The 19,276-nt window shown below is 48.1% G+C and overlaps 2 protein-coding genes across 4 annotated transcripts in view; both read left to right on the top strand.

Moving 5' to 3' along the window:
- Positions 1–19,276, top strand: part of LOC119405177 (receptor-type tyrosine-protein phosphatase kappa) — a 190,352-nt gene that overhangs the window by 98,443 nt on the left and 72,633 nt on the right. For all 3 annotated transcript variants that reach the window (XM_049419228.1, XM_037671990.2, XM_049419227.1), the window contains exons 2-3: positions 12,178–12,566; positions 12,956–13,231. In XM_049419228.1, the coding sequence (XP_049275185.1) occupies positions 12,489–12,566; positions 12,956–13,231 (354 nt within the window). In that variant the 5' untranslated portion in view covers positions 12,178–12,488. The remainder of the gene's footprint in view (positions 1–12,177; positions 12,567–12,955; positions 13,232–19,276) is intronic.
- Positions 4,585–6,072, top strand: LOC119405535 (probable ATP-dependent RNA helicase DDX5). Its single transcript, XM_037672370.1, has one exon. It carries the CDS (start codon positions 4,585–4,587, stop codon positions 6,070–6,072), a length of 1,488 nt encoding a protein of 495 aa, XP_037528298.1.

The raw sequence follows: 19,276 nt of genomic DNA, 5'->3' as shown, positions 1-19,276 counted from the left end.
CGTAACCAGTATCGCTCGAAATAAGAAAAAAAACTAAATAAGAAAAAAATCCAGGATGGAACGAGGTTCGAACCTGGGCCCTCTGCGTGGGAGCCCTGTCGGCAAAGTCGGCAGTAAAAAGCGGTAGCCCGGTGGCGGGCGAGAATTAGCTTCATCCCGGCCAGCGTCGGCCGGTGCTTGAAACTGCTTTGCAAAAAGGTCCTATACAGGCTTCATGTCGGGAAGGAACCACATTAGCATATGAAATATAGCGTGGTAAAAGAGTAGAATAAGCACCAAGCGTCGCACAACGCGAATTCTGTAACCAGGCGTCACACAATGCGAATTGCGCAACGAGTAGGTTGTTTAATGCTTCCAACCCATTACAAAGAGCTCTGCCATAATTCTTCATCGTCATCACGCACATCATCAACAAAGTGCGCATAATGCCTTACATGCGTTTAGCAGGTACCACGGCTGTCTGTAAAATGACGAAAAATGGCACAATGCCTACTGCCCTACTTCTCAAAAATTACAATGATTTATAGCGTAGTGGGTTCCTCGCAAGTGCACTTCTGTTGGTTGCCAAGGAAGCCCATAAGGCTCCCATGATCCATTTGCTCAGGGTCTCAATAAAGTCACTTCTCTCTCTCTCTCGCTCTACGTTTCTCCGGTTAAAGTGTGTTATAAAGCGTGGTGGGACAGTTAAATAACGACCGGGCGTCACACAATATGCATTACGTAACTAGTGGGTCGTTTAAAGCTTGCAACCCATTACAAAGGGCGCAATCATAATTATTCATCATCATCAACCGCCGCATCAACAAACTGCACATAATCGCTTACATATGGTACCTCGCTTCTCCGCAGAACAACGAATAATGTCGTGCTGGGTGCTTCCCAACTTCCCAAAAATTACGCTTTGTGGCGTAGTGGGTACGTTGCTAATGTACCTGTATTAGTAGCCACAGGAGAGTTTATAACGGGCTCTAGAAAAGCCGCTCTTCCAGCTTTCGCTGTGACTGTGCTGCGCTTTCCGCGCAGGCCTGGCGTTTTTTTTCACAATGCATGCTGTGACTAGCCCATTTTCTTACTAACTGTTGAGCAGATGTGGCCCACCTTATTTTCCGCGGAGAACACGACATCAAACCCATATCTCGGACCCACTCTCTTCATGCCGTGCGACAGCCAGTGGGCATACGGGATTTTTGCCACTCCTTTTCTTTCCTGAGGTGCATCCTTAGATGTAAGGTTCCCAGGCCGTTGCTTAATGGATCTTCTTATTTTTTGCAAGCTCCTGCTATGGCATTATCAGGAAACCTGGCGTCTTCTAGTCTTTCCACCTGCTCGAAAAAACTTGTCTGCATAAGATGTGGGCATGACCTGTCCAACGCCGATCTTAGGCAATTCAGCGCAATGCCATTCTTCACCAGGCGGGAGTGCCCTGAGCTGTAATCTAGAAGCGGCTTCGCAGTCCTAGGGAAAAACATCCAGCACACGTGCTGTTGTTCGAATGACAGCTGCAAATCCAAAAAAACGCAGCTGCCCATTCTTCGGCACTTCGCGCGTGAACTTCAAGCCCCGCCCCTTGCTAGCAAACACAGTGAGCACTTCGTCAACCCTCCTATCGAAGCTGACTGAATTAATCAACAGCAAGTAATCGTCCACATATCTGTGCACCTCTATCAGTTTGCAAGAGGGGGAAATAGCCGTTCTAGAACGTCACCTGACGTAGGCATGCTGAGCGCAAGGTTTTAGTTGTTTTTTTGTCGACTCGTTGGGTTTGATATGATTGCATGGTGGTATAAATATGTCTTTCCTGAATAAAAATAGTCCAGTCGCTAGTAGCGCGTCGTCCCGTGTCATTCTTTCCCTTTGTGTGCTGTAGTATCGCGCCCCTCTCTTTATCATGCAGTATAGTGCTTGTGGTACGCCAGTAAACGCCGTTCGACAAGGCATCGCAGCTCGCCGTGCACTAATCGCAAGGCACGTGGAAGGGGAGTGGTGGGAGAAGGAGGCGAAGGTGTGCATTCTGAGATGTGCTGTGACACCTAAAAAAATAAATGACCACAGGGTCGCACCGCTGGAAATAACTCAAATGTAGGAAAAGATGACGCCGGAGCGATATTTTAAGACAAGTGCCGGGACGTCCTTTTTTTTTCCCCTCGGTTGACGTGTTGAGCCTCGTTTTGCAGCGATGACCTAACGGGTCGCCAATTTGAACTCCACCAAGCTTTCCGCGTCTCTCTCTCTCTCTCTTTCTGCGGCTTCGGTAGCTCAAAAGACGTTGCACCTATCTGACTGTGCGTGCAGTGACTCGGTCAGGCGTCGCCCCGGGTAGTGCACTCCCGTTCTCGTTTTTCGAACGGGTTCCACGAAACGGAAACATTCGTGACAACTAGTTTCACCTTATTACAGCGACGCTGTACATGACTAGGTTCTGGCTAACGAGGAGGAGGAGGAAGAAACTTTATCATGATCCTTGAGCCAGTGTGGTCGCAATACGGATAACATATTTTGAAATCCGTGAGGTAGCGTGCAGAGATTTTGGCGCGAAATTTAAAAATGAAACTATGACCTTGATTTTCTTTTCTATTATTACGCCTATGGTGGTGAAATTAACGACAATAGTAATTTCAGAGCATAATTTATCAGTATGAACTGATTAATTGTTTCACTTTAGTGTCCCTTTAGGGCTCACCTGTTATCTTGCCTGCGTGCTACATGCCCTGCCCATGCCTATTGGGGCTCGCATCATATCCGTCAATGACCTACGCCATGGTGTTGATGGCGGTTGTGCCGGTGTTGCAGCAGTCGGGGTTAGCCTGGCATAGAAAGCCGGCTGTTGTGCTGCCCGACCCTCTGACAAGTTGATAGCATGGTTGTATCACCAGTCCCGCGTCATGCACACGTATACAGGAACGCCGCTTCGCGGTTCCCGCTGTTTTGCCAGCGTCACTATTTACAGAATCGACAAGGACGTGCCGCTCTACAAATGACGTCATATTTGACGTCAGTTGTACAGTTCGGTTCACGCGACTCTCCCGCGTGTGACGGCTGGCATAACTTCTGCTGCTGAACTGTTCACTGCAGGGAAACACGGCGGGCGGCGCGTGATAGCAAGTGCCAGCGCTCATCGTTTCACCTCGTGTCGTTCGCCATCTTGTCACGACGCCTAAAACAGGAACTTCTCGATGTAGGCGAACAAAAAATGAACGAAAATGTGCCGCGCGGCATGTAGAAAAATGATAAACCAGTGAATAACAAGAAGACCCGTTTCCAGCCCAGCGCTGCGATCGACGATAGATGACGAACCGCTAAGTGGCGCGGACACGCAGTTTTGCAGGACTTTAATTTGGCACGCGCTCGCGTTGTCCGCAAACTTTTGTGGTTTTCCGTAAAACGTTGTGCAGAGCTCATGGATTGAAACGGGGCGATTTAGGGCTAAGGAGCGCACATAGTTTCGTTTCCACCATCTTCAGTTCGGGTCGTATCGGCGTAATTTCGACTCGAACGCGTAGATCAGAGCCATCGTGATCTTTCGAGACCAGATTCGTCGCGACTAGACGTGGTTATCTCGAGCAATTGCGCAAGCCAGTCGTTATACTGAAAATTTGATGTCGCGTTTGAATCCGTGAGTACTGTACTGAGCGATGTCAGTGCACGTTAAAGAACACCAGACGGTCCGAAATTTCCGAAGCCCTCCTCTAAGGCGTCCTTCATAAATTATATCGTGGTTTTAGGACGTTAAAGTCCTATAATTATAATTACAAACAGGAACTTGGGGACCTTCTATTACCACCAGTGTTCTAGGCGGGACATTAAATAGATTGTGGTGTTGATAGCGATGATGATGGTGCTATTGCTAAAGAAGGTTTTAGCCCGGCAGCTGTACCTGGCCGGCACTTGCTCCGCCCGAGCGTCTCTTTTAAGTAGGAGGAGGAGAGAGGTTGAGGAAAGGAAAAGGCGCAACTTCTGCAACCCTAATTGGGAGCACGGCTCAGCGCCTTCATTGAAGTACTATGTTTACCAAGTGTCACTTAATTCAGCCTCCGTCAGACAATTTAATAGAATAACCGAGAGTTCCTTGCGAACTGTAGGCGCACCTGCTGGAAACACTCGATCTGTCTTGAGTGCTCGTGGGCAAATACAGCTTTTTCCATTCTGTCCATGAGCTTCCACCTTTCACTGCAAAAGCGCTTGCAGGACGTCTGTACAAATCTATATCTCCCGTTTCATTACATTCAGTGAGCAATTTAGAGAGGTAGCACCCGTCACTTTAAACGTCCACGCTGGAGCGCAGGCAACGGAAAATAAGAACTCCTGTGAGTGAACAACAACATGAAGAGACAATCTTAGGAAATTTTCGTTCCCTCTGTAACACGACATTAAATAAACTCACAAAGTTTAGACTGATTATTCGCTGAAAAACCTAGTTTTTTTTTCTTGCACCTCTCTTTTTATCTCGTCACAGCCGGTCTAACCGCCGTCTTCTTCGTCAGTCAGTCGCAGTGGGAATGCACCGCTGCGCAGGGGCCGAGCGACAACTAGAGGCCGTTGACCTCTCATCCAAGGGAATACGACAGACGGTCGCACATCGCCGAGATGAATTTCTTCGAGCCGCCGATATTATACTACAGACGCGCCACGGGCGATAACCATCATCTCATCTACTTGCGCCCTTTGCGCAGAAGGCCCGAGCGCTGCAAAAGCCAGCTAGGAGCCGAGCTGCCCAAGCCAGACTGGGACCAAATTCAGCCGCGGCCCTTCGAGAAGAACATCTACCGCGAGCACCCAACCACGGCGAGTCGGTCTGCCGCGGCAGTGGACGACTATCGACGCGCCAACGGCGTCGTGATCGTCAAAGGACGCGGGCCGGTCGCCAATCCGATCCTGGACTTCGAAGAGGCCCGCTCGTTTCCCGACGATCTCGTCGACGCCGTCCGGAAAGAGCGCAACGGCGGTACGCCCACCTGCATCGAGGCCCAGTGTTGGCCCATCGTTTTAAGCGGTCGCGACTTCCTTGGGGTCGTCCAGGCGGGGTCGTCCAAGACGCACGCCTACGTCGTCCCAGCCATCGCGCATTCTCTAAGCTTCCAGAGACCCCCGAATACCGGCGACGGCCCTCTAGTCGTCGTCCTCGCTCCGTCGCGGGAGCTTGTGCAGCAGATCCATCACCTGTTCCGCGACCTCGGGCAGTCCTTGGGGCTGCGCAGCGTCTGCGTTCACTCCGGCGTGGCCAAGGGCACCCAGTACGCCGAGCTCGCTCTAGGCTGTGACGTCTGCATCGGGACGCCGGGTCGCCTCCTGGAGTTCGTGACAGAACAGCGGTTGAAACTTTTTTCATGCACGTTCCTTGTCGTCGACGGGGCGGACCGCATGCTGGCTATGGGCCTGGAGCGCGAGGTGGCGAAGATCGCCCAGCAGATCAGGCCGGACCGCCAGACGGTGATGTGGGTCGGCTCCTGGCCCAAGGGCACGCGGCGCCTCATCGAGTCCCTGCTCGACGATTACGTCCAGGTGAACTTCGGCTCCGCGCAGCCTCGCGCGATGGGCGTCAAGCAGAGCGTGTGCGTCGTCAAGAAGGCCGAGAAAGAGCACGCGCTCGCGGAGCTCCTCGAGGACCTGCTCAGGGACGAGGTCGAGAGGGTTGTAGTGTTCACGAAGACGCAGGAAGCGGTGCGCAAGGTCGCCTCGAGGCTGCGCGAGAGGAACTGGCGTACCGTCGTCGTCCACCGCGGCATGGCGTTGGAGCAGCGTCGATGGACGCTGAGCACCTTTCGCGCCGGAGGCTTTTGCGTACTGCTCTCCACCCACGGGTGCGGACGGGACCTGGCCCTGGATGGCGTGCGTTTCCTGATCAACTTGGACTTTCCCGTTAAGCCGTACGGCTATGCAATGTTCGTCAACCAGCTGGCCAGCGTCGCCGACGAAGGTGGCCAACTGTACACATTCTTCACGCCTGACGACTGCCGACACGCTGAGGAGCTGGTCGCAACGCTACGACAGGCCGGGCAGGTGGTGCCACGCGAGCTCTGTAAACTCGCAAAGGAGACCTGTGCCAGCGTGAGGCCCGGTCGCAGGGCCAAGTAGTGACGGCGGTTGAAACATCGGCGGCTCGGCTGACTTTTCGGCGGTGATTTCGTTCTCACCGTCCCCCGGCTTGCGAGGAAACTGTGCCGCTGTACGCTACGCCAGGTTGTTCAGCATCAGTGGTTGAAGAGGGGAGCTCACGCTACTCCGCTAAAATTCGCTAAACGCCCCAAATTAGATACCGCCAGATACAGCACGGCTATCCCGCGAAAATTCTCTAAGAATATTGCCACGTTTACATGCGTCATGTCTTCTGATATATGCGATCTTTGCAATGACGACTGTGTCGTTTTATTGTAATTTGTTGCGGTGTGACAGACGTTAAATTCTGGTCTTCATCGAGAAGCTAGGTAGCGCACAATCGTCAGTATTTATGGTCACTTTCGAGACGCACCCAAATGTTTCAGTTCCTTACCGTGCTGAACGAGAGGATTGGCCTACCTGAAAGTAGTTTCAATCCAAGCGATCCCAGTTAAAGAACCGGTGGGCTTATTGGAAAGCTGTGCATTATCGTCAAACAGTCTAGAGCACATCTCTATGCCACCAGTAGAGTCGCTATTGAATCGGGCATGCCTGGCGCAGCTCTAATGCAGATATCTTCAACTCCTATGCTAGCAATAACGTACCTCGGCTGCCCCCGGGCCCTCCCGAACATAATTATTTGCACGCTCTTCACGAAGTCAAAAAGAAAAGAGAAAGGCTTACTTTCACAAACTGCGCAGTCTCTTTCGACTCACGCATGTATTCCAGCTTGTGAATCTGCAGTTCCGCAGGAACGTCACCCGAACGCTTTCCTAACCGTTAATTTGCCGCAGTTGTGCACTCAGTTAAATTTCTCGGAGGTCTTTTATATCAGTATAAAGCTATATAGGCGCCTCCTTCCCCCTCACCGATTAGGGAGGGGGGGTGGGGGAGTTATGTTTTTTCTTGTTCGTTTTCTCCTTGATGTGGTTTGAAGTCCCCTCAAGGAGATGATCGACGTCGATGAAGCAGGAGGCAGGTTGGAGGCAGTAAAAACTTGAAGGTATATTGTAGCGAAATATTTACAGTCATATGTACATCTTGCCGAAGCACACTGATGATAACATATACATCAACAGCGTCTTACTCTTCTACTTAACTTTTCTTAAGTTAGAGCCTAGAACACTGTTACTACATTCGAAGAACCGAGTCTCACTGTTGACCACCAAGTGGTTACGGCCCAGACGAAAGTTGCATCGTACGGAGTCTTACTGATCGATCAGTTGAGTGATTACAGCCTAGACTGAAGGGAAACGAATTCCGTCCAGTCTTAAGTACCTTGCGGTAAACAAAGAAAAGGGGAGGTGGCCACTGGTGGTCCGCCTCGACATTCCCTTATCCAATCCGTTTATCCTCAGATTAAGCCACTCCCTACCGGGCTGTCCCTAATCTCGACAGCAGTGTCTTTACAGTGCAGACAGGCGTTTTGGCACTCTTTCCCATCATGGCTCTCCCTCTCCTTATCCCACGCTCTCAGGGATTCTCACGGTCGAAACACCTGTATCTTAGCCCTGGTGCATTCACGCCATTTTCCCATACTCAGCGAGTTGAACTCGCGGAACCAGTCGTTAAACGGTTCCGGGAAAGAAAAGGCGTATGCGTGTCCCTGCCTCCCACGCATTCTGACCGTGCATTGTTGCGAAAGCACATGTCGGTCGTTGTTGGGGTCACGCATACCGTCGCCTCGAGCGACGGCATAGAGCAGGGGATGTCCTCCTCATTTTCCCACACATTCGGGCTGCCGACCTCTAAGAACGGTCGCTTGACCGCAACCCATGCTGGCCATCGTGGTAGACAAGCTGCTCAAAGGAAGCCGTTTGCTTTCTATTGATAATTGCACAGCCAAAGACCAGGCAGGGAGAGAGCCGAGAAAGAAGCTTTGTACGACGTACAGTGCCGCGCCGTCCCGTCTGAACGATCGACTTATGAGCGGCGAAACCTAACAGGGGGGATGGAGAGGCATGCCCTGATTGCGTAAGCCTTTGACGTCATGCGTTGAGCTGCAGTACCTATTAAGGCGAAAGCCGTATATGTCTCGTCGAGTCAAGAAATTTCGAGATTTCGCGAGACCTGAGACATCGCGATACGGCGGCGTCAGCACGAACAATGGAAAAAGAAAGTAATAGCCGTTGAAAAGTGACGTGATACTTAAGTACGCGTGCGTGGGCCGACGGCGTACCGAAAGCACCATGACCTCAATTTAACATGGCATTAGTGCCGTCAGCCTGTGACGTCATCGTGGCGTCGTGAACCGCCACAAATTGTGACGTCACTGCGGTGTCATGACATCATTCTTGCCATGCTTCATGTCACGGAAGCAGTGCAAAAAAACACGTTAGGTGCAGAAAGCTTTCGGCAGAATCAATACAATTGGCTGGGAAAAAGATTGATTTAGCTCTCCAGTCGTTTTAGGCGAAATCATACGGGATTGTATGCGTTTTTCATCCATGTATATACAAAATTTATAACGTCTCTTGTATATTCACTTAAGGCGACTTGAAGGCGAAAGCCATGTTCTTTTTCTTCTCAGTCGAATGTATTGATCCTGTCGAAATTTTTCTGAACCGATTTAAAATGCGAACGCCGAACTTAAACAGGGGCTTAGGAAGACAAGGACAAGCGCTTACTACCAACTGCAATTTTATTCGGAATGCAGTGACATGTATATACCGACAGATAAATTTTCCGCAAGAACATAGGATAAGAGAACAACGCTAAGGATAAAAAGTATAAACCCTTAGCGTACGGTACTGTTCTCTTATCGTATGTTCTTACGGAACATTTTTCTGTCTGTATATATATATGTGCTTTACGAATTAAATTGTAGTTGATAGTAGACGCGCTTGACCATGTCTTCCTAAGTCCCTGTTTAAGTTACGCGTTCGCACTTCAAATATTATGAATCACCAACTCGCCCAATCAGCGATTTTGACAAGTTGCATTTCTGCACCTAGAGTGGTTCTGCCCTGCCTCCTGGATGAGAGGAATTGCAAGGTTTCTGTACCTCAAGGGGCCCATCTATGACCGAGCGACGTTATGAGGCGCCGTCATAATGTGACGTCACCACGACGTCGCGATCACGTCACAAATTGAGGTGGTCTGTGACGCCATCACATGACGACGATTTTTTCGCGTCGCTCGCGTTGGCGCCGACGGTCACTTTTTGTGTTTGATGAGGCATCTCAGGCGTATGCCTTGAAACGTTGCCACGGCCTCCGGCATCTATGTACGTTGCTTTAATTAGCTAGCATGTCGTGCGTTGTTGCTTCATGTGAGGCCCGAATGCGCTCCAAATCGCTGCCTAGCGTATGGGGTGCCTTCACTTCATCTGCGTCAGCGAAAAAGGATTCACTGGTATTCTTCGACCTATAGACGCTGACAAATGCGAATGAGGCCGCGTGTCCTAGATGGGAGCGACGTGATTTGTTAGCGTACACGACATGCGTGTGTGCTAGAGCGCCCCAGTTTGTGATGAATTGTTTTGCGGGAGCCCCACATAAGGGCGTGCGTTGCTATTGCGCCGCGGGGTATCCTTGTTACCGGATGCTTGAGGAACGTGCTCCAAGGACCATATAGAGAGCGTGGCGACATATTTTCTTTTTCTCGTCTTCTTTAAAGATTGACGGATGACCAATGAGGGAGCCTGCTTTTTCAGCTCTTTCAGCGATGTCTCCTTGAGCCTGTGGTCGTGCATCCTACGCGACTTCTTTTCATTGTGTCACATTCAGTTTTTCTTTCTTTTTTTTTTCTTTTGCCGTCTCGGTCATCACGCTTTGATTGGTCCCTGGCGTGATGACACTGTTCTGCTGCTGGACACTACAACTGGCGTGCTGCCATCCCCGATGGTATCCTGGAATGGGAGAACGCTCACGCTACATGATTTCGGAGTCGTAATAAAACGAAACGGTGATATAAAAGCGGGGGGCAAGCATAATCCGGATTCCGTCGCTGCCTGGCGTCTGCGTGAAAGTGTTGTGCATGTTCAGTACATTAAGGGGCACGAAAATTGAAATACGTTTATGATTGGGTGCAGTCGTTATAAAAGGCACGTAAAAACAGTCGTTCTAGATACCGCAATAAAATTGAAAGCAAACTCGCAGGGCACCCTGTGCATTCGTGTAAGACGACTCCAAGTCGAAAGTCGTCCGGAAAGCGATAATTCGACAGCGTTTTGCGAAGTACCCACTACGCGCCTGTAAGGCAATGTCTACACCTACGTAGCTTCACACTGTGTTGATGCTCTGGATGATGATGATGATGATGATGATGATGATGATGATAATAATAATAATAATAATAATAATAATAATAATAATAATAATCCTCTCTCACGCAGCATGACATCTGTCAACGTAACTACTCGACCGACGTAACGCCTGTGCAGGGTCTTTTTCCAAAGAAGATTGAATCGCTAGCGTGGCTCTGTGTTAGTATGCTTGACTGCCTCGCAGTGTGCCTAGGTTTGGTTTCCGCTCGAACCTTGGTTTTTATTTATCATTGTGTGTGAGGTCACGTCAGTATCTGCACCGCGCGTCATGTTTTTAAAGGCCAGTGTCTGATGAGGCATTTAACCCTTTCAACCTTTGATGTTTTTGCTTTGGTCGGATACTTTTTTTTGTGCGTGTTTTCCTAATAGTTAAGACCTCAGAAGAGCGCACACGAAAAATTGAGCCAGTGGTGAAAGTATTTGCGGATTAATAAACATGGAATCAAATTAAGTCATCAGGGCCCAGTGGTTGTGAAATGAGAAAAATGGCTTCTTTATTCCTGCTACTGACTAGAGCGCGCAAAATGTGAACCAACGTCTTATTTTTCAGTGTGATACTCATTGAAACAGCTTCGGTACGTCGTCCCGAAAATGGCGCTTACCCGTTTCAGCGTACCCGCCTCGGCGTCACGCATGACTTCGGTCAAGCACCTTGTTTGTGGCTCCCAGCTCCGCAAACCTGCTATATTGGTGTCAGTCACAGTGGGGATCATTGAAGAAATATTCCCTCAAGATTGAGCAGTCTTGGTTTCATTTCGGAGGTGCTAGGGGAAATGTTGTGTTTTGGTGTCAACTGACACCACCAGGGCCGAAGGGGTTAAGGCTATCGCGTTAAAAATATATAATCACTCGAACACGTCGACGATTAGCAGCTCTCCAGAGGTATGGAAGTATTATGTCGAATCTCCTTTTAACAAACACTGGTATAGCTATTATCGGTTTTAGCGAATTAAGTACGGACTTTGGTTGGTCACTCTTCTTTTCAGTTACGTTTGTCATTTTTATAACGAAACCGAAACACGAAAGCCTCCACGAAGTAATGTTTGATTCGCGCAAGGTTAAATACTCGAAAGCTATTATAAAAAGTAAAATGAATATTGAAAGACAATTCACAATCACATTTATTTTAGTGTAGCTGTGTATCTCTGTGTATCGAATATCACATCCTTGTTCAAGTAAATGTGAAAGCAGGTCTGCTTTCTCAAACGAACTTCATCCTGTTTTCATTTCACATTTGTGATGCCCCGGTCTATTTACATTGAAATACTACAAGGAGAAAAGTAATCATTATCTCGTTTATTGTCAGTTTCAAACCTGGGATAATGGTCTTTATGTCTAGAATATTTGCGCGAGCCAAATTGCCGATTTCTTAAGCCCATATTCATCTCTATTGTTACAACGAATATTGAGTACAGCGAACTAATTTATGGTCGCAATGGTACTTCGTTATAACGAGCTTTCACGGTATTAGTTCGAGACGCACGTAGGAAAATGACGTAATTTAATTACAGCAGCTATGTACATTGTTCGTGCGACTTGCTTCTCGTAGTCTTTGCTATTGTAGGGTACCGGATCCGATGATCGCATACTGGTGAAGGCGTAGCCGCCGAGTCCTCAAGTTGTAAGCAGATTATAGTGATACCGATCTTTTATTTCATGAAAAAGAAAACAGTTTGTAAGACCAAGTGCTGGCGCGGGAACTGTACCGTCTGCATACATTGATCTCGTTCGTTGAGACAAGGAACACATGACGTTGTAACGCCTCGCTCTTGTGAAGTTCATTACGTTTACACTGTGTAAATTTTCCCCATTTGCAGAAACAGCTGACTCTCGATCGACGGTGGTCCCTTCTCCGCTCTTCCAAGACGGTGGACGAATCATCGTCTCTGATCACCGGAGGAGGCATCGTCAGCAGCACCAGCAGAAGCGGCGGCCATGTTGCTGTCTTCGTGGTACCGCGCGTGAGCGCGCGGTGGCGCTGCCGTTAGAGCCTGCTGCGTGAAGGAGGAGTGGAGGGGGTGCGCATGCGCGGGCGGCCCAGCCGCACTGCAGGCTGGCCGACAGCGGCGTGAGGAAGCACTCGAGCGACGCGGCGCTGGAAGCCCCGCCTTCGGGCGCCCGCCCCAAGATGGGCAGAGGCAGCAAGAAGTCCTCGTCATCGGCGCCCGCCGCTTCCAACGCGCCGACGCAGGCGTCGACGCCCAAGGTGCGGGCCCACATTGAGCGCGCCTGCATGTGGTTTGACCTTTGAAGTAATTAAACGGTGAAAATCTGTTCCAGTTGTTACGCTGGATGACCGTGGTTAAATTACCGGCCAAGGCGGCCGCATTTCGTTAGGGTTAACTGCAAACACATGTATGTACTTGGATGCGCGTTTGTACACCCGAGATGGTCTAAGTTAATTCGAATATATGTGGTTTATTCTGCAAAGGAGCAAAGCAGAGAAATCCCTTCATACGAATGTTTGGTTTAGAGGAAGGATCAGTGTATTCGCGATTTAGTGACTTCAGTAAGAAAGGCAGAGTGTGACACGATGTTGAAAGAGAAGAGTCACCCTTTTCACTTAACATAACTCGTATCGTTCTTCTCTCCTAGCTCAAGAACAAGTCTAAGAGCAAGTCCAAGTCTTCACACGGCTCGGCGCCGCCTCCGCCGCGGACCAAGCCACGGGCGCAGCGGCTACGCAGCGCCAACTCTGGCGTCATCAGCTCGCTGAACATGCTTCAGCTGTCGCTGCTCAACAGCGGCCTTCTCCCTCTTCCGGACGAGGCGTCCTCTTTCATACCCACCCAGCCCATCGAGCTGGCCCGGTTCCCCAAGCACATCGCGCTCTTCAAAAAGTACGACGTGCTCCTCAAGACCGAATTCCTGGTGAGTGCGACCCTCACGCCTGTGCGAGCTATCCTTGATGGTGAGTGAGTGAGTGAGTGAGTGAGTGAGTGAGTGAGTGAGTGAGTGAGTGAGTGAGTGAGTGAGTGAGTGAGTGAGTGAGTGAGTGAGTGAGTGAGTGAGTGAGTGAGTGAGTGAGTGAGTGAGTGAGTGAGTGAGTGAGTGAGTGAGTGAGTGAGTGAGTGAGTGAGTGAGTGAGTGAGTGAGTGAGTGAGTGAGTGAGTGAGTGAGTGAGTGAGTGAGTGAGTGAGTGAGTGTCCTTATTTGAGGTTCCGGCGAGGACGCGAACTAGTCGCGTAGCCGGCTTGTCCCACGTCGGGACCGGCAGGTCTAGCCCACCGGCCCCATCGCGGGCATGCCGGATAGCCAGGATTTGCTCGTCTAGAGCGGGACTACATAGAAGCGAGTCCCACTAATCCTTGCTTAACTTGTAGTGTCTCGACCCTCACTCCCAGAGCATGTGCGCGACAGTGGAGGTCTGCCCGCAGGACGGGGAGGCGTCGTCGCGATATACGTCGGGGCAGACTTCGGGTAGAAAGCATGGGTGCCTGTCCTAGTATTCGCATGCATTGACAGTTAAAGGGACAATGAAACAGCTTTTTCTTTACATTTTATCACCACTTAGGCTACAGCATCATGAAATAATTCGCGCCACAAATTAAGCTAGGCCACGTGTGTCAAGGCAGATGCGGGCAATCATATGTATACCCTCTTTCTGAGCACTGCCTGTCCTCTTCGACTCGTCCAACGCGCAGCTGTCGCTGGCGACGGCAGCGCGCTCAGCTGGTCGAGCTGCGCTACCACGGGACCACGCAACTCCCACAAGAATGTGTCTAATGCACCGCGCGTAAGTTTAGACACCACAGTTTTAAAGTGCATTACAAATTAGTTAACAACTGGAGTTCTGCGCAAGCAGAAAAAAAGAACGGGAGGGCAGCACAGGGCCAGGATGTCCCGTCTCTGTCCTGCCAGAGAGAGAGAGAGGACAGAGGAAGACAAGGTCTTTTTTTATTATTCCGCAGCACGTCAGTAGTTCACTATGAACCAGCTAGTGTGCGAGGAAGTTTTGCTGCAGCAAGATGGCGCAATTTCTTTTAAACGAGGAGCGTTTAAGTATTTTCCACGGTAAGCGTCGAGCCCTGCTGTACTGCGGCGGAGTTGTATCAATATTTACACTTTTGTAGAGTAGTTTGTACGTGACATTACAGATTATGTAATTTCTGTACAGTATAAAGACACGCCCAGACGTCTGTGACAAAAAAAGTCTAAAAAAAACAAGCTTATTCGTCAATTCTTATGTGCAAGGCGATAGAACTCGGAGCAGAAAGGAGAGGAACGCAGGAGACAGGAAAGACCTGTTCTTTCGCGCAGTAGTGGCGCCCTAATTGCGGGAACCATGACGGAAGTCGGGAGATGAGGTGTTGCGCAAACGACATTAACGCCCCAGCTATGTTACGAAACTCAACGACATCAGTCGGTGCCGACAGCTGCGGCAGGTTCGGTCTGGCTACGAATTGTCTTCGTAATATGCAGGATAATAATAATAATAATAATAATAATAATAATAATAATAATAATAATAATAATAATAATAATAATAATAATAATAACCTAATGCTTTGGAAGTTGGAAAGTGCCTGCGGGTTTCGCGGTAGCACGGGAGCGACAGCTGGCGTGTGCTCGTTTTCAGAGCTCGGCGAAAACGAAAAGGTAAAGAAGGAATGACTTGTCGAAAGGTCAATCGGGGGCCGCTTGGAATACTGTTTGACCTTTCAGATGGGGTGCTAAAGTCGAACCGTATTCCAAGTACATGTTTCCCCTACGAATATCGTGCAAACTATAGGTGACTCTCCAGGTATAGAGTAATTTGGAATTAGGAAAGACTTATGTATAAGAATCTTCTTATGAGTTACAGTTAGCCCGGCGGTGTACAGAAATGCGGCCCTCGCGGGTGCATTTGTCACGTGCCTGTTTGTGTGCGCCCTTTTCCAATAAGTGATTCTTCCTCGGTAGTGCATTTGTCGGAGACCCAGTCTTTCTTTTTTTCAAGGTCAATCGTCATTTCGCGCTTCCGCATTTTATTGTTGCCTGGATATGAACGCTTGGTAGTCGTTGTTGCATGTAGCAACTGAACTGTCGCGCTGCTAAGCATGGTAATTAAGGTCGAATTCCCCGCATGGAGGCAGGAAACCGGAGGCAGTATTGCGCATTGTGACAAAAAGAATCAAAGAAAAAAAGCAAGGAAAAGGGGAAAAGAAACAAAGGAAGAAAGAAGGAAACCAGACACGCAGGCGCCAAGCGATTTTCCCGAAAGGGGAAGCGCTCCCAAGTCCCTCTTTTATCCCTCATAAAGGAAGCACGGCTCAGTGACTTGAGAGGATTGGGAGTCAAAGATAGAATACTCAGAGAGGAACGGAAACGCCACCTTTAGAGGCGAGTGTCCGCATACGCCCGAACACCGGGTCGCGCTATCTACCCATTAGAAAACCCGGTGTGTGTCCGGCGGCACTGGGAATTGAACACAGTTCCTGAAGAATTGGAGGAGAACGCTGTTCCACATTCAACAGCGCTGCGGTAACTGCGACGGTGAAATGGTCCGCCACTCTTTCCCCTAGTGCAGTCTTTTCTTTTCTTCCTTTTTCTTTCTTTATTGCATTCTTTATTTATTTATTTATTTATTTATTTATTTATTTATTTATTTATTTATTTATTTATTTATTTATTTATTTATTTCCGATATTCTGCACTCCTAAACTAATTCGCATCATGTAATACACACGATCATCCCTGTTGTTTATGGGAAAATTCAGATCGCATGAAAAGATATTCGCGCTACGTTGTAACGTGGACTACGACGGGACTGCTTTTTGTGCGTGCGTGCGTGCGTGCGTGCGCGCGCGCGCGCGCGGGTGTGTGTGTGAGAGAGAGAGAGAGAAAGAGAGAGCGATATAGGGGGAACACTAGAGAATCTCCTCTGTTTTAATTTTTTTCGTTTTAATCTAATAACCAAGTGAAAACGGGTCGTAGTTGCCAGAAAATGGCGATTATATAAACAAAAACGCGAATAACCGAACAGGTATTGTTAATATTGTTTTGTGTTCACGATACGACATAATTTATCGAAATACGTTTAAGAAAATTAGCCTAAAAATATCGCTGTCAGTAACCTAGAGTCGAAGTGAAGTCATAATAAGCGGTCTGAGAACGATACTGCAGCGCCCTCCCGCAGCGATCAGCTCTGCCTCGACTAAAGCCTCGGCGAACCTCGCTACCGGCATGTTTGAATATTTTTCTTCATCTGCTCATCACCTTGACAGCTCGTCGGCGAGGGCAACCAGCTTAAAAAGCTCTCCCGTCAAAAACGATTTCCGGATCCTTCTCGTCGGCAGTCAAATTAGTGGGTCCACGACTGTAAGGTATACCACGCCTCCTTCGCTCCTCGTTAATCTGTCAGAATATGCTGCCGCGAGCGACGTATCCCGTAAAGCGCAGCTTGCGTGCAATTGACTCGGATATATATGGCAGCTTGCCCGGAGTGAGGAACCAAGTTACCGCATTTGTTCGACTATAAGCGGCTTTTGTAAAAAAAAGGGCTGGGGCTATGCGGTCTTGAAAAGGGCAGAAAGATGCAATGCCACGGATTGATGTATTGTAACGTCGCCTCGATTATCGTATTTTAAAGAAATAAGGGAATGAAAATAAGATAGATAGATAGATAGATAGATAGATAGATAGATAGATAGATAGATAGATAGATAGATAGATAGATAGATAGATAGATAGATAGATAGATAGATAGATAGATAGATAGATAGATAGATAGTAGATAGATAGATAGAGAGATAGATAGAGTAGATAGATAGATAGATAGATAGATAGATAGATAGATAGATAGATAGATAGATAGATAGATAGATAGATAGATAGATAGATAGATAGATAGATAGATAGATAGATAGATAGATAGATAGATAGATAGATAGATAGATAGATAGATAGATAGATAGATAGATAGATAGATAGATAGATAGATAGATAGATAGATAGATAGATAGATAGATAGATAGATAGATAGATAGATTTTCATGCGCTTATATCTTTCAAATCTAATAAGCCTTCGTCACTCGACTACGAATACCACGTTTGAAACGAGATAACAATCAAACATTGCTGCCAACTTTAAATAAAGGCAAACTTACGTCTACAACTTCATTTAAAGTATAGTTTCGATTTCGTCCTTACACCGATAGTTTTCAGGGATCGGTAGCTGACAAGTCGTTCTTGCGGCAAAAAAAAAAAGAAGAGTGCTCGTTAGTATCGAGAAAATTCGGTTGCCGTTAGTAAAGAAGCGAACATTTTTTGGGGGGACTTCCAAAAACAAAATGTACTTTATCAAGAGGATGGCCGGAACCGCCCTTTTCTGTTCCGAGTATGCGGGAAGAGATGGGGGAGGGGGAATATGCATGAGCCCCGAACTAGGTTGAGATCAAAGTGAGTCGACGGGTGTTGTCTGTCGCGCGAAACTATGGGATAGCGATTTCGTTAAGATATAAAACAGAAAAAAAAGAGAAAAAGCTTTTTATCAAGCAGGAGTGGAAGCACGAGATCCCCTGTTTTTACGTTTAGGATCTTTCTATCCCCTGAACTGAAACTGCTGCTCACTGGCTGCCAGTGGCGTAGCCAGGAATTTTGTTCGGGGGGGGCTCACGTTGCAGCGCGACTTCCTCATTGAATTTTTAGAACGACTAAGTATATGAATAACATTAATTAATTAATGTATTTATTTATTTATTTATTTATTTATTTATTTATTTATTTATTTATTTATTTATTTATTTATTTATTTATTTATTTATTTATTATATCCGCAAAGGTCCCGTATGGGACTCTACATGAGGGGTGGGCGTCATAAAATGGCGGTATCGATGAAGGTGTATGTTAGGATGTGGTTGAGTCTGTTTCCTGGATGGCATTTTTCAAGCGCGCAAAATCGCGGATGACTGCTGCTCCGTTCGGAAGGTCATGCCAGTCTCGGGCGGTGCGCAAAAAGGACTGCTGAAATGAGGTGGTGTGGGCACGTGGCGGAATCACAGCATTTGGATGACTTGTGCGATGACCTCGATGGACCGGCTGGATGAGGTGGTTGTCACGGGGGGTTGAATAAAGAATCTGTGAAAAAGGCAGAGACGTGCAATACGACGACGAAGAGCGAGGGTAGAAAGATTTAACTGGGATTTGAGGGCGGAGACGCTCGAGTAGCGGGAATAATCTGAAACAATGAATCTGGTTGCTCGGTTCTGTCTTGACTTATTTCGATATGATTAGTTTGGTGGGGGTCAAAGACAGCAGATGCATACTCAAGTTTTGGTCTCACAATGGTTTTATGAGCGAGTAGTTTAACGGAAGGTGGTGCCATGGAAATGTAACGGCGTATGTACCCGAGAGCGCGGTTAGCGGAGTGAATTATATGATTTATATGGTCGCCCCAAGATAGGCCACTCGAAAGATGGACGCCCAGTCATTTAATCGAGTCAGTAGCAGCTATATGACCGTTGCTGATTGTGTAAGTAGCCGGCGTGTGGTTTCGGCGACGATGGAAAGAAATTAGTAATGTTTTTTTCGCATTAGGGACATCAACCAGGTGGTACACCACTGCTGAATGCGTGAGAGGTCATGCTGTAGAGAGGAGACATCGGTGGGGTTATTTATAGGGCGGTAGAGGACACAATCATCAGCAAAAAGACGGATGTTAGATTCAACGGAAAGTGGAATATCGTTAATGTATATTATGAATAAAAGAGGCCCTTGGACGGTACCCTGGGGCACACCGGACAAGACATGAGAGAGGTCGGAGGAGTGATCATTAACATGCACGAATTGTTTACGGTTTGTTAGGAATGCTTTGATCCAGGTAAAAACATGGCGATGAAGGTTTAGACGCGAGGTTTTTAGAAGGAGACGGGAGTGGGGTACCTTATCGAAGGCTTTTTCAAAATCTAAGAACAGTGTGTCAATTGGGATGTTACG

Source organism: Rhipicephalus sanguineus, chromosome 9, assembly GCF_013339695.2.
Source record: "Rhipicephalus sanguineus isolate Rsan-2018 chromosome 9, BIME_Rsan_1.4, whole genome shotgun sequence".
In the NCBI taxonomy this organism is placed as follows: domain Eukaryota; kingdom Metazoa; phylum Arthropoda; class Arachnida; order Ixodida; family Ixodidae; genus Rhipicephalus; species Rhipicephalus sanguineus.
The sequence above is the reverse complement of the archived record's forward strand: the minus strand, read 5'-3'. Positions and strand labels throughout refer to the sequence as shown.